At 35.7% G+C, this 23,505-nt stretch overlaps 4 protein-coding genes across 5 annotated transcripts; 1 reads left to right on the top strand and 3 right to left on the bottom strand.

Annotated features, from left to right (window-relative positions):
- Positions 1-27: 27 nt before the first annotated feature.
- LOC125194030 (PLASMODESMATA CALLOSE-BINDING PROTEIN 1-like) lies at positions 28-1,358 on the bottom strand. Its single transcript, XM_048092029.1, has 4 exons — positions 1,025-1,358; positions 562-957; positions 440-470; positions 28-358 (listed from the first exon to the last, which is right to left on the bottom strand). Exons 1-4 carry the CDS (start codon positions 1,086-1,088, stop codon positions 172-174), a joined length of 678 nt encoding a protein of 225 aa, XP_047947986.1. The 5' UTR covers positions 1,089-1,358; the 3' UTR covers positions 28-171.
- Positions 1,359-2,854: 1,496 nt separating this feature from the next.
- On the top strand, positions 2,855-6,401 carry LOC125196604. Of its 2 annotated transcripts, XM_048095192.1 has the most exons (9): positions 2,857-3,130; positions 3,717-4,324; positions 4,435-4,623; positions 4,702-4,793; positions 4,951-5,010; positions 5,103-5,172; positions 5,259-5,462; positions 5,573-5,924; positions 6,156-6,401. In XM_048095192.1, the coding sequence occupies exons 2-9, from the start codon at positions 3,719-3,721 to the stop codon at positions 6,227-6,229; spliced, it is 1,647 nt and encodes a 548-aa protein (XP_047951149.1). In that variant the 5' UTR covers positions 2,857-3,130; positions 3,717-3,718; the 3' UTR covers positions 6,230-6,401. The 2 variants fall into 2 exon arrangements, with proteins under 2 accessions (XP_047951148.1, XP_047951149.1); XM_048095191.1 differs by having other exon boundaries at positions 2,855-4,324.
- A 49-nt stretch (positions 6,402-6,450) lies between these two features.
- Positions 6,451-11,110, bottom strand: LOC125195190 (exopolygalacturonase-like). Its single transcript, XM_048093375.1, has 7 exons — positions 11,081-11,110; positions 10,702-10,986; positions 10,512-10,628; positions 9,626-9,806; positions 7,421-7,491; positions 7,050-7,352; positions 6,451-6,975 (listed from the first exon to the last, which is right to left on the bottom strand). The coding sequence occupies exons 1-7, from the start codon at positions 11,108-11,110 to the stop codon at positions 6,451-6,453; spliced, it is 1,512 nt and encodes a 503-aa protein (XP_047949332.1).
- A 9,744-nt stretch (positions 11,111-20,854) lies between these two features.
- Positions 20,855-22,458, bottom strand: LOC125196745 (WRKY transcription factor 71-like). Its single transcript, XM_048095359.1, has 3 exons — positions 21,914-22,458; positions 21,426-21,569; positions 20,855-21,270 (listed from the first exon to the last, which is right to left on the bottom strand). The coding sequence occupies exons 1-3, from the start codon at positions 22,300-22,302 to the stop codon at positions 20,952-20,954; spliced, it is 852 nt and encodes a 283-aa protein (XP_047951316.1). The 5' UTR covers positions 22,303-22,458; the 3' UTR covers positions 20,855-20,951.
- Positions 22,459-23,505: the final 1,047 nt, after the last annotated feature.

Raw genomic sequence — 23,505 nt, 5'->3', positions numbered from 1 at the left:
GGGCTAATTGTAAGTTACATTTGAAACATAATGTCATTATTTCAAAAAAAAAAATTCGATTACCGGAAGTAAAAAGGGAGTTTGCTTTGCTAAATTACACCACATGTTACATGTAATGCATTCTAAACACACAAATTATACACCAAACTAATTTTGTATATTCTAAGCTAATTAGGCAGATATTCCACAATTATGGGAAGAAAGACTAGGCAAAACTGACAAAAGTAGAGCCAAGAACTGCAGTACATGCATACAAGAGTTAGGCAGGGCAGCTGCAGTAGGAGAGGGAGGGACTGGGCCAGCTCCGAAAGCATGGGATCCAGTCGAGCTAGTCGTGTTCAACACTGATGAACTTGTGCTGCTAGTTTGACGTGTTGGCTTATGAGTATTTTCACATCTTCAAGAAAAAAAAGAAAAGAAAATAGGAGTAGAATCTCACCTTATAGATGGATAGTGGCATGTCACGTAACCTGCATTAGCATATCATCATCATCATCATCATTTTAAATACTACATTTGTATATTTATATAAAATAAATAAATGTGGGTAGTGTGAGTGACTTGGATCAGTGCTTGTTGTAACGGCTGAGCCAGCGAAGTTGCAGCTGCTGGGGATAGGATTCCTCTGGTAGTAGGTGTTGAAGGCGTAGGAGGCGTGGTGGCGGAGGTTGATTGGGGCGAAGCAGCCTCCCCCGGGCTGGATGGGGGAGCAGTCTGCGCCACCGTGGCCACAGGCATAGTCCAGTGCAGCCTGCAATGCTGCCGGTGTGGCGGATATGCTGGCGACACACCAGCTCCCTGCGGCCGTAGACGGAGGAGTGGTGGTGATGGTGGGAGAATCTTGCTGTGGATCCAGCAGTGGATTTAAAGATGAGGGATTTCTCAAAGGAACTGTTGTCATTGGAGTTGTCACATCTTTTTGTTCTGCTGCTGCCTCTGTTTCTTGGACAATTGAACCTGCAAATTGAGAAGTAGAGTCTTGTTTATAGTATGTTTTTGGAGAGAGAGAGAGATAGAGAGGCACCTGAGCAGAGTAGAAAAACAAAGAGAAGGATGGATGGAAGGTTTGACAGAACTTTTTTAGCCATTGTAGTGTTTTGGGGTTTGAAACTTTCTAGTAGCTAAATTGATGTGTATTTATATTTAGGAGATTCAGCAGAAGTCTATTGTGTGCTTGAAAAATAGGACAGCATGTTAATCCAAAGAAGCATCAAAGCATGAACTTTTATCATATTATATGCAAAATTATGAGAGAGGGAGTGTGACAATTTGAGACATTCTTTTGGGGATGGGGTGGAGGTTTATGACTACTACATTATAAGGAAAATAATGAGTAAAACCAAACCCAAAAATGAACAAGTTCACATTCACTGTGATGGAGAAAGGTGGTGAAGATGGAAAAGGTATGAGAAAAGAAGGAAATGTTTGGGTTTTAACTTTTTGGTGTGCTGGTTGTGGGGCTCAACGATTGATCACTCTAATCATCTCTACATACACACGAGTGCCTTTTCTCTTTTTCAACTTGCAACTTTTGATATTTCATGGTATTTACTATTTATACACATTCTAGATCAATGAGATGAAGAAATGATGATCCATTAGTCAAGGGTTTTAACTTTTACATGCATAAGAGCTAACTTCTTCGGCATTATGCTATTTTTATTACTACAATTTTCAGAAGTGAAATGAAATTTAACAGTTATATCTTCGACATGGTCTTTAAATTTTGTGGTTTAATATAAAATTTAGATGCTCTAAGTTCTACAAGTTCTTCATAATAGTAGTTGTTAGGTGACCTTGACCATTAACTGCACATAATTGAACTTTGTCTTATATTCAACTATAAAATGCTTTCTCTATTCCTTTTTGTGAATAGTTTATAGTTTATCAGGTTCGTGGAGAACAAGTTGCTAAAAGTGGAGAAGATCATTTCATACTTACAAAATGTAGCAATTGGCCCCAAATATTTATAGTAACATCTTAATTTAAGTGGATGAAGAAGTGGTCGATGGTAAATTAGTAATTAGTAAGTTGAGAACAAAAAAATAAATTGGTGCAAATTGGAGGTGGAAATTATATTTTGTAATTAGACGAGGTTAATGAAATCTCCTGGTATGCATCATGTCAAAAGAACAGTACAGGCCACAAATTTTTTAATTGACAAAAGTATTGCTAAATTTTTATACTACTGTGGTATTTTTGAAAGAACTAACCGCGTTCAGATATATATTGGCCTTTTTAGATCCTAGGACTAAATAGTTCAATGGTATTTCAAGAGAACAAATATAAATTTACTAATTAACCATGATTTAGATAGCAAATCGCTACTTCTATTATTGTAAAATGCAACACTTTTAACAAAATTGTCGGTAAACTTTGGAATTAAAAATAAAAAGAGGGGAAATAGAGAGAAAAGGAACAATTATTTATTTAAAAAAGAGATTCTTGATAGATCTTAATAATTGCAGCTATACTTTATCTAAATAAAAGCCTATGGACGGGTATTAACTTTGGTAACAGTAATATTTGGTGACAATTAGATATTTCAAAATCCTAATCTAATTATGAACTTTTTGACCAATTGATGTCTTTCTACAAGCTAATTCTTCCAATGTTGTATAGTATTTTTTGTGCATTTGTTAATTGTTACCATTATGCTTCTTTTTATGCTAGCGGATTAAAATGGGATCTTGACTTTTGTATCCACTTTGGATTTCAAATCATAAAGCAAATGGTGCTAGAAAGAGACTTGAGAAATCAGAATATAAAAATTAATGGTTTTACTTAGTTTGAGATAAGATAGAAAAATATAACTTCTAAACTTCACATTTCCAGAATATATGGTGATAGTATTTTAATTTACTTTTTCGTTTTGATTTTATGCATCATCATCATCTCTTTGTTTTTGAAATTTATAAGTGCACAAATCTTATTTCAAAATATATAAATACTTTATGAAAATATCAGTGGAGAGGCACAATCCTAATTCCTAACCGCTTAGAATCTGTTGTAATCTCACTACTCGCGTACATTGCATCAGTCACTTCCAAATACGGAATACCCCATAGTTTTCATGGCAATACATCATTGATTTCTTGATTAGAACCCAAGCAAATTCCTCCAATCTCCGGTATGAAAATCAAGACACAGTTTATATCGGGAAAAGCTGCCTTTATTTACTATACTGTGTTATGCTCACTAATTTCTTAGTTTAATTGATTATTGTGGTGTTAATGTTTTTGAATCTTGGATCATAATTGAGTTCGTCATAGTTAGTTTAAATTTCTCGATGTTATGAATCGAACAATTTAATCTTTTGATGGGCGAATTCAGTTAAGGCATGGATGGAATCAATTCACTTATGATGTAGCATATGCTAATTTAATAGTTGCAATCTCACTTGTAATTGGTTGATTGGTTTCATATCTGTTGAAAAGGAGGGATGTGTAGGAGAATCATTAGGGTCTCTCTTGCTGTAGACTTCAAAAATGCTCTGTCACAGTGTAAGTTGTGATAAGTTCGTGTTTATGGGTAAATGTCTGCCTAATTGCTCAACTAGTCACATCTTCAATGCCTGAGAATTTGGCTCTCTTTTTCTGAAAGACTTTCAAGATAAATACACAAAGTAACCTTCTCTAATCATGATGGCTGCTTCCTGTTTGAGTTCATGAATTATGATGCTTTATTTTCTGCATTTACTTTTCATAATGTGGCAGCAATGAGCAATGATCCTAAGAAACAAGAAAGTCACAAACAGCAGTCGTGTAGGGATGTTTCGCTGGGTAATGAGTTGTGGACGGATGGACTAATATGTGCTTTTGAGTTCATACGAGGTAATAGAAAACCTCATCATTCAGGGACTGGCTTGAAAGTCGAGTCTTCGCAAGCTAGTGCTGTCGACAAGTCACAGTATGGTGTGTATGGAGATACAGACACTTATGATGTTGATGCTCTAGATGAGCAATCTCAAAGACACGAGCATCATTTAGGCTGTTTTCATCCGCGTGAGAGATCTTTTGGGAATTACTGGATACCAATCGGGTGGAAAAGGATATCTCAGCTACTTCAGACATTGCAAGTTGATGCTGTTTGGGCGTCCCAATCTGTTGAGCTAGATGATGAGGATGATGTGGCTGTAGCAGATGTTGCAGCTCCTTACTGGGAGCGTCCTGTGGGCCCCACATGGTGGTGCCATGTGGATGCAGGCTGCCCTTTTATCAGTTCATGGTTGAGCAACGCTCAGTGGCTGCATCCTGCGATAAGCACTGCATTGAGAGACGAAAGCAAGCTGATAAGCGAACGGATGAAGCACCTCTTATACGAGGTATTATTGGCTTACTTGCACACTGATCAATCACACATCCTTTTAATCTCCATATTTGTTATGTTTCTCATGTAGTACTAAATGATCCGGAAACTTACCTCAATGAATAGGTTCCTGTCAGAGTTGCCGGAGGGCTGCTGTTTGAGCTGTTAGGGCAGTCAGTTGGGGATCCTTATGCAGAAGAAGATGACATCCCGGTTGTCATACGATCTTGGCAAGCACAGAACTTCTTGCTGACTGCATTGCATGTCAAAGGCTCGTCTTCAAACATTAACGTGTTGGGTGTTTCCGAAGTTCAGGTCTGTCACTGCCTCAGCTTAACTTAAAACTCAACCTTCTCTGAATCATCCCATGGTTAAATGCTATTGTTAAATCAGGAACTCCTTGCAGCTGGAGGTAGCAACACACCACGAACGAGTCATGAAGTTATAGCTCTACTTGCTTGCCGCCTTGCTCGCTGGGATGACAGGTCAATGTCTTCTCCCTGTTGCTAAATAATGCCAGCTTTACTTTTTATAGTTTCAGCATCACATGAACTTCTCTTATGCCTCAATCGTATGTATGGGTAGAGGTTAATTTGTTACATATTTCGCTTTGATGATTGCAATATGTGTTGATCTTTCTAGATTGTTTCGCAAATACATTTTTGGAGCCGCTGATGAGATTGAATTGAAGTTCATGAATAGGTAATATCTTTATTTGATAGTGTAGCAAGCTTTTGCTTTTACTTGGAAAGTACTACTTTTGGTAAAGAAGAAACACTGTCAATTTTTAACAGGAGAACTTATGAAGACATGCATATGTTCAGCATAATTCTAAACCAAGAAATTCGAAGACTTTCAACACAGGTATGCTGCAGGGAACATGAAAAGCCCTGTTTTACTACCTTGACAAAAATATTTTGTCAAAAGAGATGACCAAATAACCTCAACAGGTAATCAGAGTAAAATGGTCTTTACACGCGAGAGAGGAGATACTGTTCGAGCTTCTCCAACACGTGCGTGGCAATGCTGCAAGAACTATGCTTGAGGGCATGAAAAAAAGCACAAGGCAAATGATTCAGGAACAAGAAGCAGTCCGAGGACGTTTGTTTACAATACAAGATGTCATGCAGAGCACTGTTCGTGCATGTTTGCAGGTTCTAGCCTTTGAACTCAATATTTCAGCCTTGAGATACATAATTAAGTTTACACCTCATGATAAAACAAGCTATTGCAATGCGCATCACATGTTATGGTAACTTTTCAGGATCAGAGCCTCCACGTGCAGCATAACCTAGGAGTTTTCGGAGGCTGCGGCCTAGTTCTCAGCATCATCACCGGGCTGTTTGGAATAAATGTGGATGGAATTCCAGGATCTGGGGGTGCCCCTTATGCATTTGCCGTGTTCTCTGGTGGCCTCGTCTTGTTAGGAGCGGTGCTCATAGGAATCGGGCTGATCTATCTGGGACTGAAACGGCCGTTGACTGAAGAGAAGGTGGAGGTGAGGAAGCTGGAGCTTCAAGAATTGGTGAAGATGTTTCAGAAGGAAGCTGAATCTCATGCTCAAGTGAGAAAGAACTCCAAAACATCTTCTAAAGCTGCAGAGATATTTGTTAATGGTGAGAATTTTGTTCTCCTTGACTGATATGTGAGCAAGGTCTTTCCTTAATGCATAGATTACATTTTGCGGTGATGTTCAGTTACTACATTATAATTGGAAAATATATACTGTGTTAAAGAGAGAAATGTGAGTGCTAATTCAAAGACTCATTTTTATAAAGTAAACAACAAACTGCAAATAAATACATCAGCAAAATTCTAGTGACTAAAAAGCTATATACATCCCCCAGGCACGAGCTTGCCAGAAGAGGAGCCAATGACATTCGAACAAAGGGATGTGGCCCGTCTCCCTGGGCCGTCATAGGCAAGGTCGATGTTGATGAGCTTCACATTCTTGCACGGCATAGCCTTGCTGCATTGCAAATTCACCGCCACTTGTGTGCTTGACACCCCAAATATATTCTTGAATGTAACATCTTGTATTTGGACAGCTGAGCTTGAATGCCCCTATATATACACACAAATAAATAATCAAATACACAATTGATTTCTTTTTTTAAAAAAAAAAAGAAGAGGAAATATAATTTAGGGTACCTGCAAATAGCAATGTGGTGAGGGGCAGTAATACTGATCAATAACAACTGGATTTTTGGTATTTTTCATAATAATATTTTCAAAAACTAAGCCAGAAGCCAAACTATATGAAGAGGGTGACCACGTTTTTATCCTAACACCATTATCGGAGCCAATAAAGGTGCAGTTTCTGACAGTTATCCCCTTGACATACTCATGCTCATGGCCCCTCCCCAAGCTCCCGATGCTAATACCGTGGCCAGGCCCACAAGCGACCCCATCCACCTCAATGGATTGGCTGCCGGACACCATGGACACGCAGTCATCTCCCGTGCCAATGACGGACTTGGATATCTTGATGTTGCGCGAGGTCCCAATGTGGATGCCATCGGTGTTGGGGCTGTCTGCAGGCGCCGAGAGCTTAACATGGCTTATGTTCATGTTTTCGCAGGCGAAAATGTTGAAATGGGAGCTCTTGCTGTTGATGGATTCGATGTTTTCAACCTTGGAGTTCCTCACAAAGTCGAATCTCAATGTCTGCAGTGCACACAAACCCTAAACCCTAAATCAAGATAACAAAATGGAGAGAGCAAATTAAAAGAGAGACTAACCACTGGGAGAGGCTTGCATTTAGAGTTGGTTTTGCAGTCGTTGTAATGCCACGCTGATTGGCCTTGGCCGTCAAGGGTGCCGCCGCCTTTCACAATGAGGCCGGATACATACCGGAAGGCGATCCACGTGTCGGTGAAGAAGGAATCGGCCGGGGCCACGAGGGTCCCTTTGATCAAAAAGGCCATTGAGCCATTGCACGAGCCTTCAAATGAGGCCTTTCGTAGCAAGAATTTTCCATTTGGGATCCAAAACCTACTCCTTCCATTGTATGCACATGCATCTTTCCATGCTTTGAGAAATACCTATAATCATTTTACACAAATATTAAAACAATTGAAAAATGAATTTAGTTAAAGTAGCATGATCGAACCTCAGAGTTGTCGGTGGTGCCATCGGAGATGGCACCGTAGCGAACGACGTTGAAGAATTTTGGCGGGACGGCTATTGCAATGCACGAGAACAAGAGAAACACTAGTGATGAAAAAATGTTGAAAATTGCCATTTTCAAGAGATATTGCAAACAATGGAAAGTATGGGTCACTTTAGAATGTGTATATGTATATGAGAAACGCAAATGAAAAGTCACTCATCAAACCTTAATGCATCTTAAATGTGGACGAAGGTTTGCTCATTTCCTTAGTTAGAATTAGAATGATGATTTTCGATAAGTGTAAGGAGACTCGGAAAGACATTAATTTATTCCTTATGTGAATGTTGATGGTGATGGAGTTAGTTTTATGTGGTGTTATTAATTATATTAATTTTTTTCCTGCATAACGGAAGAACAATACAGTTAAGATAGTCATGGTCAAAAAGTACCACTTAACAGGAGTGGTTATTTTAGATTCAAAGCAATTATTTAAATTTTGTTCATGAAAATTGATCCGGTAATATTTTTTAGAGGAAAATTCACTAACCTAAATTCATGGTGTTCCCAATAAAATTTTAATTTTATAGAAAATATTGAATTTTGATATGAGTAATATTTATAATTTTAGGGATAAATAGCATAGTAAATGGAGTATATATCAATAAATAATAGTTATAATTAATAAGATAACGCTTTTGTTAGACGTGGGCAGATAGACTAATGCAAAAGTGTCCACTACGAAAACCATTTATAAAATTCATGGAATGCTGGACTTCATGAAATAATAAAATCCATTATTGAATTAAATATTTATTATGGGACGATCCAATTACTATTTAATACACTACTAAGTTGTATCCTCTTCAAAACTATATAAATTAGTAAAATAATCAGAGTCCTATTATATTCATAAATATTTGTTTTTCTTCTGCATAAATAAAGAATTGTAACAGTAATTATTATCATAATTTTGAGTTCCAAAACTCCTCAAGTTAATAAGAATAATGGTTAGACTTAGACGAGGATGGAAAATATTAATGACCATATATATTAAGGATTTAAATGTAATCAAATTGGACTTTATTAGTAAGAGTATGCTTGACCATCTTCCTTCGAGGATAGACGCTATCAATTATACATTAATCGATTTACTTCAACTCAATTTGACGTATGCAAAATTTATAAAACCAAAATGTAGCACTTTTTTAAGTTGGAAAAGGATACTAGCTAGTTTAAGTGAACTTTATAATTTAACTCAAATTCGACGTGGATCTATTATTGAACCTATAATTTCAATATGGGGAGTGATCAATTGCTAACTCATCATTTAATTGCTAACTACAATTAATTTAAGGTTATAGGAATTTAGAAAACGTGTGGTCTACAATTTACCATGTGTATTTTTCGTTTTTATTAATAAAAAGAAATATAAAACAATTTCCAAATTAGGGTTTTGTTAGAAAATGTCAATATAGTGTTTCGAAAATATCAACACAATGCTTTGAGAATGTCAACACAATGCTTTAAGAATGTTAACCCATTGTTTGTATTGACATTCTACGTGTATTATATTGACATATTTTGTATAGTATGTTGACATTTCTGCTTGTACGAAAAAATTAAAAAATTTTGAATTTTTTTTTCAAATTTTGACGTCGGAACATATGCATGTAGGATATCGTTGAAATCCTTATGAAATTATCTTTAATTTGATATATGTTATATGAATTTAAAGTTTTGGGATTTCTTTTAAAAGTTAGTTATAACTAAACACGTAGTTAATTGACATTAATACCCCTATTGATATTTTTTGGAATTAATCCTATGGACTTATTGACGTTTTCCGTTGATCGTATTGACATTTAGGGATTAATGACCTAAGCCCTTAATTTGAATATCTAATAACTATTATTTAATTGTAATTAGCAATTAAGTTATGAGTTAGCAATATAACACTCCTCATTTCAATATACTAGTATTATTTTTAGTGAAATGTGTAAGAGAACTTAGTATTTACAGTAATCACTCTATTTCTAAAGTGAATTTTATGCTGTTCTAGAGTATCATGTTCATATAATCATATTCAACATATTACATATACATATATTTTTGAATTATGAAAAAGAAAATTAAAACCACTTAATTTGCCGGAGTTGGTGAACCGTGAACAGGCAACATATCCACAATAATTCCCAACCCCATTACCTGAGCCTCCAGTGGATGATCTGCTAGCAACATTAGGGAAATAAATGCTCGTTGCCTGTCCAGCTCCGGGAATTTGGTTTCTCTTCATCTTCTTCACAAAAAGGTCAAGGAAAATGCGATCAAAATCTGGATCTACTTCCCCTGCAGCCCGTAATTCATCGGCTCTTGCCTTAACTTGCTCCTATAAACATGTATAATAAGACAATAAGCATCAGAACCAATGCAGTAACTAAAAGATAACAGTAACTAAAGAAGAAACCAATGCAGTAACTAAAGAACAGTGAGCATCAAATGCAAATGGAAAGATAACAGTAAGTCCACTGTAGTTTAATAAGACTCAATCTCCAAACATTGTATCTCCAAGGCTAAGTTCTAGGGAGAAGCTTCAGACTTCTAATTTCTAAACCCATTGTGGCTTTCTGTGTACAAATTAGCAAGTCCTAGCTCCACTATAAGTGATATGGACATTGCAAGGGGACACAATTTGAAAGAAGGTCAGGTACTCGATTGAAGACTCAAGCCCCTCTCAACAAACAAGTGAGAAAAAACACAAACAACTCAAACAACTCAATCTAAGTGTAAAAATACTGGCAATACATTATTTGGATTATCAGTAAAAAGATTCTACCAAAAGCATGAAATTCTGAGTGTCTATGGAAGCATGCACTTAATCTGCCTACATCAATACCTTATTTGGATAATCAATCAAATCTCCCCCCCCCTTCCCCCTAAATCCTACTGGCTACTGCCTCTCCATATATAGAACTTCCACTGCTCCATTTTGATTAAATCACTACTAATATCAATTACATATTAAATCACTACTAATCAAGAATCAGAGTTGTAACAAACCTTCAAATTTGTAAGCAAATTAATTTGAAATTACCATTTTTTCTATGGCGCGCTGCGAACACAACTCCCCCGATGAATCTTTGCCCCTTAGCGTGTGAACCCTTACATAAAGTTCTACAAATTTAGGCATCTTCCCTTTATTCTCTTTAATCTGCAAACAATATTCAAAATGATTAACAATAATTAAAAAATGAACAAGTTAAACTAGAAAATGCAATGTCTACCATCTTTTCCACAGTCACGTCAAATGGAACAGATCCGTTACAATGTGTGCCGAGGGCTTTCTCATAACCTTGTTTACGGTTTTTCGAACATCTCTCGGAAACCTTGATAGACTCAGCCGTCTTCCACGCTTTAGTGTAATCTTCCCACAACGCATTTGTTAAGTAAGCAGGCTTTGTTTTCCTATTTTTCAGTCTGTAGATATGATTGCCATACTTACGCTTACATCTCTTACGAAAAGCACTTTTGGCAAGATCTTGATTGTAGTTCTCAATATTTGCATGGACCTGCAAAATAATATAAAAGAAAAGAAACAAAGTTAGAACAAAATATTAAATAAAATATTAAAGAATTTAGTTACATCAAGAAATTCTAAGCTACAATTAGAATATCAAGTAAAACATTGACCATTCTTTACTCTAATGGATTATAGTTTATACAATTACCTTAAATTCTTCCCAATAGGATTCAATGTATGCTTCGTCAAGAGTTGCTTGTGAGAATGCAGTTGGGTGTACTATATTCTGAAAAGCACTGTGCAATATGTTCGCCACGGCTTTGGAAGGTTGCAATCTGCATATGAATATATAGTTATGAACTTTAAAATTTATAAAAATAATTATCTATCCACTTACAATCCATCATTTCTTAGATGAATGAATATACGACCATCTTGATCATGTGTAGGATGGTCCCTCACTGTACCATTTCGCCTCACTGTACCATTTTCCTCTCCTTCCTCCCCTTCTTCCTCTTCGACACGAATTTCTTCCTCAAGAGCATTTTCTTCATCATCATCAAGAACAGCCAACCTGCGTCCTCGTCTTGTGAATCCTCCTCGCATTTTTCTAACTGAAATAAGTAATGCTTTACTTTCAGTATATGGTAATCAAGAAGAATACATATAGTATACAACAAAATAGGTGTCCAAGCCCACAAAAGACTGCATATGATTGATAACTATAATAAATTATGATAATAAGTATAACAAAACACCACACATATTCATAGCTGATCTATCCATGTGTAATGCTCAGTCTAACATAAAGGAAGAACCAAGTAATCCAACAACAGAGAGAAATGGTGATTATTATCATTAATCAATAACATAAATAGGCTGCCTGACTAATTCTAAAAATGAACACAAACTTACACAGATATTTGAGAAGATCAACTGCCAAAACCAGACACACAATAAACATTCTAACAAATATGATGAACAGAACAGAGTCTAAATCCATTTCTATGAAGTAAGCAAAGTATGATGAAGAAATACCTAGCACTTGGTTCATTATCATCATCACGTTTCTTGGAATTTGTAACATTCACAAAAGGGAGATTCACAATTCTAATGCTAATGCTAATGCTAATGCTAATGCTTCTATTGTACCATAGAAATGAGTATTTCTTTTCAATTATACTCCAATGCTAAAATAATGATGATCTATAGATAAGTGCATTTGTCCAGAAATTGTTTGATTAAGCTCTATAGATAACATTCTGCTAACAAACACTCTAATTAAGTTTGGCCATTATTGAATCCTAATAATAGAAGATCTGTTTGAACATTTTAACAAACACATGGAAGATGGCAGAATGTGTTCTACATCTGTTCATAATTTTTAATCGAATTAGGGCAAAAACGAATCTGCAAAACTCTCATTTCATAATCTGCAAAACTCTCATTTCATAATCTGCAAAACTCTTATTACCAATTCAATCAACGCTATAATCTACATTATATACAAGTAATCACCTGAATCTGATGACATTGCTTAAAATATTCATTTCATAATCAAAATCAAACAATCAAAAGCCATTGCTAAAATTGAGTGGAGAACACTGCAGCTCTAAATCTCTAACCAATTAGCATATTCAATCAATGATATAACCAATTGCTAAAGTTGAATGAAGATATTCACCTCAGTCTCAATTGAGAGGAAAACTAAGTCAGTGAGAGGAAAGCTTGGGATTCAAATCGGTTAAATCTAAGCCGAAACCTAATTCAAAGCAGGCGCACCGTCAGCAGCTTCGGGCTTCAAAGCATTCCCTGCTTGTCCCGAAGAGGAAAATCTGCTGGAAAACTGCAGAGAACCAGTGAGAATTAGACGGAGGCAGTGAGAATTGGGGGAGGAGAATACCGATCGAGAGAATTATGTATACTAAGTCTAATTCATTTAAGTCTAACTCATTTCCAATACCATTGGAACGGATCTTTTCATTTCCAATACCATTGGAATCTGTGAGAAATAATAAGTCTATATACCATTGCACGGCAAACTCTAATTCATTTGGAATACAATTGGACTTCACAATTACTTCTCCCAATAAGTCTATATTTTACATTTTATCATTTGATTAACATTAATTAACTATAGTTATCATTTTTTAAATAAAATATTTCAAAAATGATAACAACTATATTTTCAGATTTTGCGAAATTTCAATAATTGGACGAAACAATAAAAATAAGATAGTACTTACATTTTGAGATAGCATCAATGCCCAAGAACTAGTCATCTTCATCTTCATCGCCATCTTCATCGCCATCTTCCTCTTCATCTTCCTCTACCTCTTCCTCTTCCTCTTCCTCTTCCTCATCCTCATCCTCATACTCATCCTCATCCTCATCCTCATCCTCATCTACAATCTCTCTAAAAATTGGAATCATTGCGCCGCTAGGGTCACGATGTGGTGGGTTTATGAATTGTACATCATCAGATATGTCGTGAACTTCCACTTCATCTTCTTGGAAAGCTATATCTTCTTCTGCCCCTTTCATGGTGATGTAACTAGAATCGAATTTCTTTGCTCGAACCTTGAACACTGCTCGCCAGTTCGCCTTGTCTTTTTTCTTGCTCGGAAAAGGTACAAAATAAACTTGAGATGCTTGTTTAGCTAAGACGAAGGGATCATATTTCGGGTCATCTTCATCGCCATCTTCCTCTTCTTCTTCCTCTTCTTCTTCTTCTTCTTCTTCTTCTTCTTCTTCTTCATCCTCATCCTCATCCTCATCCTCATCTTCATCCTCATCTATAATCTCTCTAAAAATTGGAATCATTGCGCCGCTAGGGTCACGATGTGGTGGGTTTATGAATTGTACATCATCAGATATTTCGTGAACTTCCAGTTCATCTTCTTGGAAAGCTATATCTTCTTCTACCTCTTTCATGGCGATGTAACTAGAATCGAATTTCTTTGCTCGAACCTTGAACACTGCTCGCCAGTTCGCCTTGTCTTTTTTCTTGCTCGGAAAAGGTACAAAATAAACTTGAGATGCTTGTTTAGCTAAGACGAAGGGATCATATTTTGGGTACTCCTTCTGAATATTTACTTCTGTAATTTTGTACCTCGGATGAACAATTGTACCACCACGTGGAGGTGGACCCGGATTATACCATAAACAGTTGAACAAGACAACTTTCTTAATTGGTCTTGCACGATATTTGACCTCCACAACTTCTTTCAAAATGCCATAAAAGTCATCCTCGTCATAGTTGTAATTCGACCCTCTGACGCAAACCCCACTGTTGAATGTGGATTTACTCTTTCCATAAGAGTCTGTGTGGAATTTATATCCATTGACAATACAAGCATTATAACTCGTGACCCCGGTCAATGGTCCTTGTGACAAATAGTATAAATGACTATCGTGAGGTAGGTTATTTTGACCCTGTATATCAACCACTTAGTGAATAAGTTACATATTTCCGACAGTTAAAAATGTACAAAATAAAAATATATAGAAAACTTACATATGCATTAAACCATGACGCATATTGACTTTCTAATTGTTGCTCTATCTCTGACGGTGTTATTCTTGGAAAGCATTCGCGCAATTGCTCGACGAACATGCTGTTTTATGAAAAAAGTAATTAAATAAGTAGCATCTATTTAGTTCAATAAACGAATTTAAGGAAATCAAACTTACTGCTCATATTCCTTTGCTTCTTGAGTATTCAACAATATGTAAGTGTGTGCCGCTTTGTACTCGACTTCTGACAAGAATCGTGCACGTCCCTTCCCAACACATCTGGTATCAAATGTGAAAATTTGAAGCATATCTGTGGAGTGAGTAGATCCCCCTCCGTCGTCATTACGAGGAACATCTCTACCTCGACAACGGACATGTGACTCAAAGTAATGAGTGCAAAAGTGAGATGATTCCTCAGTCAAATACGCATTACATATTGATGCTTCCACAGCAGCCTTGTTCTTTACATTTAACTTCAACTTGCGCATGTACCGTTCAAATGGATACATCCATCGAAATTGTACCGGTCCTGCGATCAATGCCTCATATGCTAAGTGGACTGGAAGATGCTCCATGGAGTCAAAGAAAGACGGAGGAAATATCATCTCAAGCTTGCACAAGGTAACCACAATCGACTCACTGTACTTTGTCATATCAGCCTCTCGTATCACTGTAGCAGTAAGATCTCTAAAGAAATTGCTCAACTCTGTCAGAGGCTCCCATACATCGTGTGGAAGTAACTCACGAAGTCCAATTGGTAGCAATCGTTGCATAAACACATGACAGTCGTGGCTTTTCATACCGTACAACTTATGTTTCTTCATATCAATGCATCTTGACAAGTTAGAAACATAACCATCTGGGAATTTCAAAATGTTGAGCCACTTGAGCAATAATTTCATACTTTCTTTATCAAGTGTGAAATTAGCCTTGTGATATTTCCCATCACATGGCCAAAGTTCAGGCCGTATACCAAGTTCTTCCAAATCTCTTCTTGCATTAGCATTATCTTTTGTCTTGCCTTCCACATTCATGATGGTATTAAAGATATTGTCAAAAACATTTTTTTCTATGTGCATGACATCCAGATTGTGACGAATCACATTTGTCTTCCAATACGGAAGATCCCAAAATATGCTTCGTTTATTCCATCCAAAAATCTTGCTCAACTCGGAGTTTGCTGTTTCTGCACCTTCATCAAACACTCTCTTGTACTCAAATTGTTCCAAGTTATCAAGTATCTGTTCTCCGTTTAAGATCGAAGGAGGACCGGAATGTTCGGTTCTGTTCTTTATGAAATTCTTTTTATCTCTGCGGAACCGGTGATTTCTATTGAGAAACCTCCTGTGACAATCAAACCAAGTAGTTTTCCGTCCATGCTTCAAGGAAAAAGCTTGTGAGTCCTCCATACAATACGGACATGCACGGTGCCCAGATGTACTCCATCCTGATAACATTGAATATGCGGGGAAGTCGCTGATAGTCCACATCAGTGCTGCACGCAACTGGAAGTTTTGTTTTCTAGATATATCGTATGCTGGAATTCCTTCAGCCCATAAATCGTTGAGCTCTGCAATCAAGGGTTGTAGAAATACATCAATTTTCTGTTTTGGACTCTTCGGACCTGGCACGATCACAGTGAGAAACATGTATGGATCTTTCATGCACATCCACGGCGGCAAATTGTATGGAGTTAAAATTACCGGCCATAATGAGTATTGTGAACCACTTTGGCCGAATGGCTGAAATCCATCTGTGCTAAGTGCCAACCTGACATTTCTTGATTCAGAAGCAAATAAGGGATGTGACTTGTCGAAAGTTTTCCAGGCTATAGAATCAGCTGGATGACGCATCTCTCCTGGAGTCTGGGCGTGCTCTGCGTGCCATCGCATGGATTGAGCTGTAACTTCAGACGCATATAATCGTCTTAATCTTGGGCCCAGAGGAAAATAATACATCTTCTTGAATGGACTCCTACCATTATCCTTGAATCTAGCCTGACCACAAACTTTGCATTCGGTCCTATTCTCGTCTTCTCTCCAATAGATCATGCATCCTTTCTTGCAACAATGTATCTTCAGATGGGGCATATCTAAAGTCTGCATTTGTTTCTTGCACTTGTAGAAACTGTTAGGCATACGATTTGGCTTTGGCAAACGCTCCTCCATAAACTGACACAATTCGTCAACAGCTCGCTGAGACATTCGATGTTCAGACTTCATAGTCATTATTCGAGCATTTGTTGACAGCTCAGAATAATCACACCCCTCCCACAAATCACACTTAGACGCTTCTAACAAATTATAGAACTGTTGCGACTCATTGAATGGGGGCTCTGGCATGTATGTAGGCGGAACATACTGCCAATGCTCGTGAGCACCTGACTGTCCCCACGCATCGTGCACCATGTGCTGGTACGGATTCAATGGTGGATCACAATGCATGGATTCTATTTGTCTTGAGCTGGACGACGCTTCAACATCATAGTGAAATCTCCAATCATAATAATTTTTAGTAAACCCCCTTTTCACAAGATGCTCCTTCACCATGTCCGTACGAAGAAAGTTTTTATTATCACATCGTGCACATGGACACCTAATTTTCGAACCATCCATTCTAGAGGGATGTTGCACAACAAAATTTATAAACTTATCCAAACCATCAATAAAATCAAGATTCAATTCTCCGGTGGAAAATTTTCTCTCATACATCCACTCTCTTCCCGGAATTTGATTCATTTTACTATCTATCATACACAAACAATATAAATCAAATAAAGTATAATAATTTGAATTATTTAGCCCACAAATTTAAAAGAATATTTGCTGAATAAAAAATTTACCTTTTAATAATTGGAAGATGTCAAGTTGGGTCGACCACGGGCTGCGGAAACACCTCCAAATCGCAGAAATCTTAGGCAAGAAACAATATAAATCAAATCAAGTGTAATAATACTTTGAATTATTTATCCCACAAATAAGAATAACTAACAAATGAGGTATCATAATATATAGATCAAATAAAGTACACTAATATTTTGAATTATTAAGCCCACAAATTTAGAAAACATCTAACAAATCAAGTATAATAATAATAATGTGAATTATTTAGCCCACGATTTAGAAGAACATCTAACAAATCAAGTATGTAATAATTTAGCTCGCACATTTAGAAGAAAAGCTAAAAAATCAAGTATGATAATATTTTGGCTTATTTAGCCCACAAATTTAGAAGAATAGCTAACAAATCATGTATAATAATTTAGCCCACAACTTTAGAAGAATATCTAACAAATCAAGTATAATAGTTTAGCCCACAACTTTAGAAGAATGTTAATCAAAGTTTTACCTTTCAATAATTGAAAAATATCAAAATTGGATGAGCTTGCTTCCCCACATTTCTCTACTCCCAACTTCAATAATTGAAAAATATCAAAATTTGATGAGCTTGCTTCCTCATATTTCTGAACTCCCAACTTTTATGTCACCAATAATGTAAATCAAAGAAGCAAATTCAAGATTATGGATAAAGGTTTAGGGGGGCGTCTGGGATCTAGAAATGAAGAAGGCAGATCTGGATAAGGAGGTACATTTGGATAAGAAATAAAGTATTTGCTAGCACCTATTTCTGCTTGCTAATTTGCTAGCACTTATTCCTACTAGCTGATTTGCGAGCACATGTATTTTTGCACCATTTTGCTAGCACTTTTTGCCAGCAAATTTTCGAACATTATATTTGTGCTCGCAAAACCCCTAATTTTGTACCAACTCCAGAAACGGGTCGTTTTTTTAGTCTTTGCTCGGTGTCTACTAGCAGATTTGCGAGCATTATGGTGTGCTAGCAAAAAATTGGTAGCAAACCGCCGCTTTTTTTTTAGTGTATCTTTCGTAAGTAAATTTCCTTTCCTATCGTAATTAGAATTTAACTATTCTAAGAGCTTCTAATTATGATGTGAACTCTATAAATTAAATAGAGACTCTCAAAAAATAAAATTTATCTTTCTCAAGCCTAAACTCTTCAATTATTCTCTCCCTGTATTGATCGTGAATGTATGTCAATTATCCTTTAATTTGTTTCAACAGCCTTTTCCGTTCTGATCAACCGATCAAATTATTTATGTAAATACATTTATTTTGTGTTCAAACCTCTTCCAAACAAAATATCACGCGCTACAGAATATTGAGTTGTGTTACTGGACATATTCTAGTTGATATTAATTCGCCTCGAATTATTGTCTTTAAATAAAGAGAACCCAACCAAAAAAAAATAAAAAATCAATGGTCAATATTGGATTGATTTGAATTGAAACATCTAGCATGCGCACTTTCAGTCTTCTTTTTTTGTTGTTCTTATCACTTTATTTTGAATTAATTTTTTGTGGGATCGATTTTAGCGGATTTCTGATGAGTTATTGTTCCAAACATTTTACCCAAACGCAGCCCTTAGTGGAAACGATGTTGTAATTGACTGATTTGATTGAGACAATTTAAATGCCAGAATATATATGTGCAACATTAAATTATATTGATGCCCACACAAAATATCAAGTATATAAAGGTCAAGAATATCAAGCTCCTCGTACAAAAAAGGAAGCACGCTACATTACTCATCAGTTCATATTATAGTGCAATCAATCATTCACCTAGGTTAATCTAAATTCTTGCAACCATATATAATTAAACCAATCTAAAGAAAGAAGAACTATATCTTTCATGGTTATATATCACAATAATTTTAAACTCAATTACTCTTTTGCGCCTTTTCCATATAATTGTCGGGCCTAGCCAGAATATTGGAGTACATGAATAAGGATTTGATATCATTTTAGAGTTACAATTAATGTGTCAAAATCAATATATCATCACATAGTGTAATTGTTCATTACTAGTTAGCTAAAATTATCCCTAAAATAGAGTTATAGACCTTTTGCTTTTTGATTGCATATTCTATAATCTATAATTCGGATTTTCTTCGGATGATCAAATGAGAGTTAGGATTTTAAAATTGGGAAAAAGAATTTTAGAAAATTAAACTAAGGGCTAAGAAATGTTTTTGAAATAACTGAACTTAATAGTTAAATATGCTTGTGACTTATAGCTTGAAGAACCAAAAATAGTTGTTGCATGTGAATAGTTTACTTTTGGAGGAAATCTTTTAAGGATAAACATGTTTTAGTGCATTCCCATAAAAATAACCCACTTTTATCCGTCCTTTTAACATAGTCAATTCTATTTTTAGAAAACTTATTTTTCTAGGTAGATCTCATTCTCTATTAGTAATATTCCAATATTTTATTTTCCTCCTTATCTCTCTTATTTACTGACTATAAATTAAAATTCGTACCATTTCAAGTATTTATATTTATGGGACGAAAAGAGTATCATAGATACCAAAAATCCAATATGACACGAACATGAGCTCAATCTCTGAGTGTCGAATAAATTTTGAACTTGATGATATACTCCACTCAAGTCTCAACAAATTAAGTAGCCCCACAAAGGTCTAATACTCCTTATTATGCTTTTAATGTTTAGCATGTGTGATTCCTTTGTAGAATGAAATCAAGAATTGAACTACTTTATTTTCGTGACTAGTTCACGTAGACATGACATGAGGGACATAGCCGCAAACACAATTTTTTGGAAAAGGTCGGTGGCAACTCATACTATTTTGGATTGTTTAAATATACGATTCAAACACGTTACAACTTATGAGATGTTATATTCAAGCTAAGCTGTCAAAAAAAATATATTCAAGCTGAGCTGTCATATGGAGTAAAATAATGAAATTTTGACTTAGTCGCCAAATCTATGAATACAAAGGCTTTCATCAACGTAATCAAGAACGTACACTCCAGCAAGAATCGTCGTCGATTAATTCATTAAATCCTTTAAAAAGATGAAGCAAATTGACAAAATATAAATTTACAAATCGAGTCTACTATATGTCCATACCAACGAAACCGGTTTAAGCAAATTAATGAACAAGAAGTCAGCAATGGATACCTTAATTAACATAAAACAAGAATAGAATGCCGTTGGTTTCCACTTAGTAATTAAAAACACAATTAAAGTTTTGACTTACATACTAATCGTTTGGCCAGTTTACATTTGTATACTTCCAAAACTCGATCATTCTCATTCTAAACTTGTAATCTTATAAAATTAGATATAGCCTATACACCTTCATGTCCTAGCTAATTAATTAAATTGAAGAAACGAATACAGCGAATGGGACATACAAACACACGTATAAGTACCCGATTGGAAATAACAAATCATATATTGTGATTTAATTTCCCTTGAAAAAAGAATTCTGCTATTAATTTATTCAGTATAGGAAATCACAAAATTTTCTTAAACCAATTATCTATAGAGATAACAGATAGAACAAGTACATAATATACACAAAAAGTTGCTTCAATAAATATGAAATAGTGTCTAAAATCCAGCAACACATTTAATTAATTAGGCAAGAAAAATACGTACAACCATTGATCTAGGGCTGTTGAAGAAAAGATGAATCCATGTTGAATTGATCAGCTAGAAATTGGGAATTGATCTCGAGCTGTGGAAAATTTGAATTATGATGGTGATTAATAGCAGTGAAGTAGTTGTCAGGGAAGCCATGGAATCCGAGCTGCGGCTGCGACAGCAGAAGGGGAGCCGGCAGCGTGGTGGCTCTGCCCCGGAGAGTGGCGGGGCTGTGGTGGTTGTGTCTCCCCAAATAGGTGGTGATCACCATTGATGAGTCTTCATATGATCTCTCAATAAGCTTCTTCACACCACACTTTTGGCTAGTGCACTTGTAGTAGCTCCTATATAGATTACATTTTACATCTATTAGTCCAAACTCCAATTCAAAATCAAAATATAGATTGAAACAAATCAAAAAAAAAAAAATCACTACAAGTAAAAAATGAGTAGGGGTTGCAGATTCTCACTGCATAATTTTATTTCAAAACTGAATTACCTTGGAAAGGGGCTATTCTTCACAGCTTTCTGGCCATACTTTCTCCATCTATATCCATCTTCAAGATTGTCTATCTCGCTTTTAGTCACAAAAGCAAATCGTGCTTCTCTTTCCTTTTTCTCCCCTTTCTTTTTCTCTTTGATGCTAAAAAATATTTGTAATCAAGTTAGCCCTCAATCTAATTGTATTTTGGCTAAATTTTAGATCTTTTACATTTTTTCTTCATATATATATATAGAGAGAGAATTAGGGTTTTCTTTCTCGTTTCCGACTAAGATTTCTAAAAATCTAATCACACAAAATCATATTGCTCAACTACCTCAAGAAAGCCAAAATCTCTATTTTTCTAACTTTATACTATGTATGAATGGTGTATAGCCTCAAGCAATAGGAAAATACGAATTTTTTTTTAAAATTTTCGTATTTGAAACAAGAAAACTACTATTGAGATCAAAACATAGAATTAAAGAATTAGTACAAAAACGTACACTTTTTTAGGCTTCAAATCTCCACCTTCACACACTTTCGGCTGCTTGCTTTTGCAAGAATCTGCTTCTTCAACTCCGGCCTCCATGGAAGAATTCTGAGCTGCTGCAGCGCTGGAGCTAGTCTCTCCAAGATCAAGATTATTGTTAGAGGAGCTATCACCAAAAACAGCCGCAGCTTCAGATGATGAGTCAAAAGCGGGTGCTGATGGGGTGTTGTACCCTCCATGAAAGAAGCTCAGATCAAAGATTTCAGCAGGGTTTTGAATAGGCTGCTTCGGGTGGTTGTACATAAAAGGTGTGGGAGAATTGTGATCGGTTAAGAAGGAAAAGTGAAACCCTTGTTGTGATCCCATGTTGTAAGGATATGCGTTGTTGTCTGCATCAGGCATGGGAGATGGATCTTGAACACTGATTTGTTGAAGAGAATTGGGGTTTTTTTGTAGGAGAAAGTTGAGGAAAGATTAAATTAGGCTTCTTTTAATGTGTGATCCAGGATCTGAGGCATTCTTAGCTTATGCTTTTTCACATACTCTTGTGCCCCCTTTAGAGAGAGAGAGATGAGATCGGTCATATAAGTCATGATCATGAAAGTGATGTTTTCAATAAATACCACTCTATGCTTTGAATTATTTTTTGTTGTAGGCTTCATCAAACCATCTTTTTCTTCTCATTTTCGGATTTAAATTTAATCATAGTATACTACTATATGTGAAACGCGTTCGTGAGTGTGTGTTTTTTGTATAATACTTCTATGTTACTATTATAGATATATCTAGGATCTTGATCTAAGAACAATTTAATTATTAATATGACTAGATTTATGTACTTTGCATTGCTTGTGTTCTTCACTAAATCTTAAAGTTATTGGAGTTTTCGCTCATCAGAAATTGAGCACCTTTTAAATTGAATTTACTTTTCAAAAATTTACATAGAATATGGTTTTACATTCGGCCTGCAGCCATTATACTATTTGAGTATGTTTTTTTTTTTAAATCTGTCACCTGTACGATTTAGAGATTTTAGTCATGATTTGAAGACTACCCTTAAAATGAGGCCTAATACAAGGAAAATAGTATATTGTACATATGGGGACTCGAAGTAAAGGAGATGGCATTATCCATTACATTGGTATGTTACATTATTATATAATTCCATTCTATCACGTGCATATATCATATATAGTTGATTGCATTAATACGTTGGTTTTAAACTAATCGCCTACAATTTCATTGGGGTGTGAATACTAAGCGGAAACCTTCATGATAAAAGAAGAGAAGAAAAGAAAAGGAATAAATTCTAGTATATCTTGGAGTAGCTTTCACAATTTGATGGCAAAAAATAAAACCAATAAATTAAGATAAGGCCTTATTTAATTGTGTTTATCTAGCGGATTGTCAATATAGAGAACATGATCATGAGAAATTGGTTTTGGTTTCTTCTCCTTCATGGGTAATTAACATAATGTGACACTATATAATAGTTTCATTCAATATATACACGAATAAAAATCTTATAATCAAATAATCTAATACAGTAAAAAGTTAAATTAGCTGCTGATTGTGCACAAAGCACAGGATATGATCACATTATGC

Source organism: Salvia hispanica, chromosome 6 (assembly GCF_023119035.1).
Source record: "Salvia hispanica cultivar TCC Black 2014 chromosome 6, UniMelb_Shisp_WGS_1.0, whole genome shotgun sequence".
In the NCBI taxonomy this organism is placed as follows: domain Eukaryota; kingdom Viridiplantae; phylum Streptophyta; class Magnoliopsida; order Lamiales; family Lamiaceae; genus Salvia; species Salvia hispanica.
This window is presented reverse-complemented; position numbering and strand designations above follow the sequence as displayed.

Coding starts and splice junctions, on each gene's coding strand:
- LOC125194030 (XM_048092029.1), bottom strand. CDS start 1,088: ATGGCTAAAAAAGTTCTGTCAAACCTTCCATCCATCCTTCTCTTTGTT. Junction 958..1,024: donor TGTTTTTCTACTCTGCTCAG/GTGCCTCTCTAT, acceptor CTCAATTTGCAG/GTTCAATTGTCCAAGAAACA. Junction 359..439: donor TGCCACTATCCATCTATAAG/GTGAGATTCTAC, acceptor TCAAACTAGCAG/CACAAGTTCATCAGTGTTGA.
- LOC125196604 (XM_048095191.1), top strand. CDS start 3,668: ATGAATTATGATGCTTTATTTTCTGCATTTACTTTTCATAATGTGGCA. Junction 4,624..4,701: donor TGGGTGTTTCCGAAGTTCAG/GTCTGTCACTGC, acceptor TTGTTAAATCAG/GAACTCCTTGCAGCTGGAGG. Junction 4,794..4,950: donor CTTGCTCGCTGGGATGACAG/GTCAATGTCTTC, acceptor TGATCTTTCTAG/ATTGTTTCGCAAATACATTT.
- LOC125195190 (XM_048093375.1), bottom strand. CDS start 11,110: ATGGTCAATGTTTTACTTGATATTCTAATT. Junction 7,492..9,625: donor ATCATCCACTGGAGGCTCAG/GTAATGGGGTTG, acceptor GCATTGCAATAG/CCGTCCCGCCAAAATTCTTC. Junction 6,976..7,049: donor AATGCAAGCCTCTCCCAGTG/GTTAGTCTCTCT, acceptor TGTGCACTGCAG/ACATTGAGATTCGACTTTGT.
- LOC125196745 (XM_048095359.1), bottom strand. CDS start 22,302: ATGCCTGATGCAGACAACAACGCATATCCTTACAACATGGGATCACAA. Junction 21,570..21,913: donor GATTTGAAGCCTAAAAAAGT/GTACGTTTTTGT, acceptor AATATTTTTTAG/CATCAAAGAGAAAAAGAAAG. Junction 21,271..21,425: donor AAGAATAGCCCCTTTCCAAG/GTAATTCAGTTT, acceptor TAATCTATATAG/GAGCTACTACAAGTGCACTA.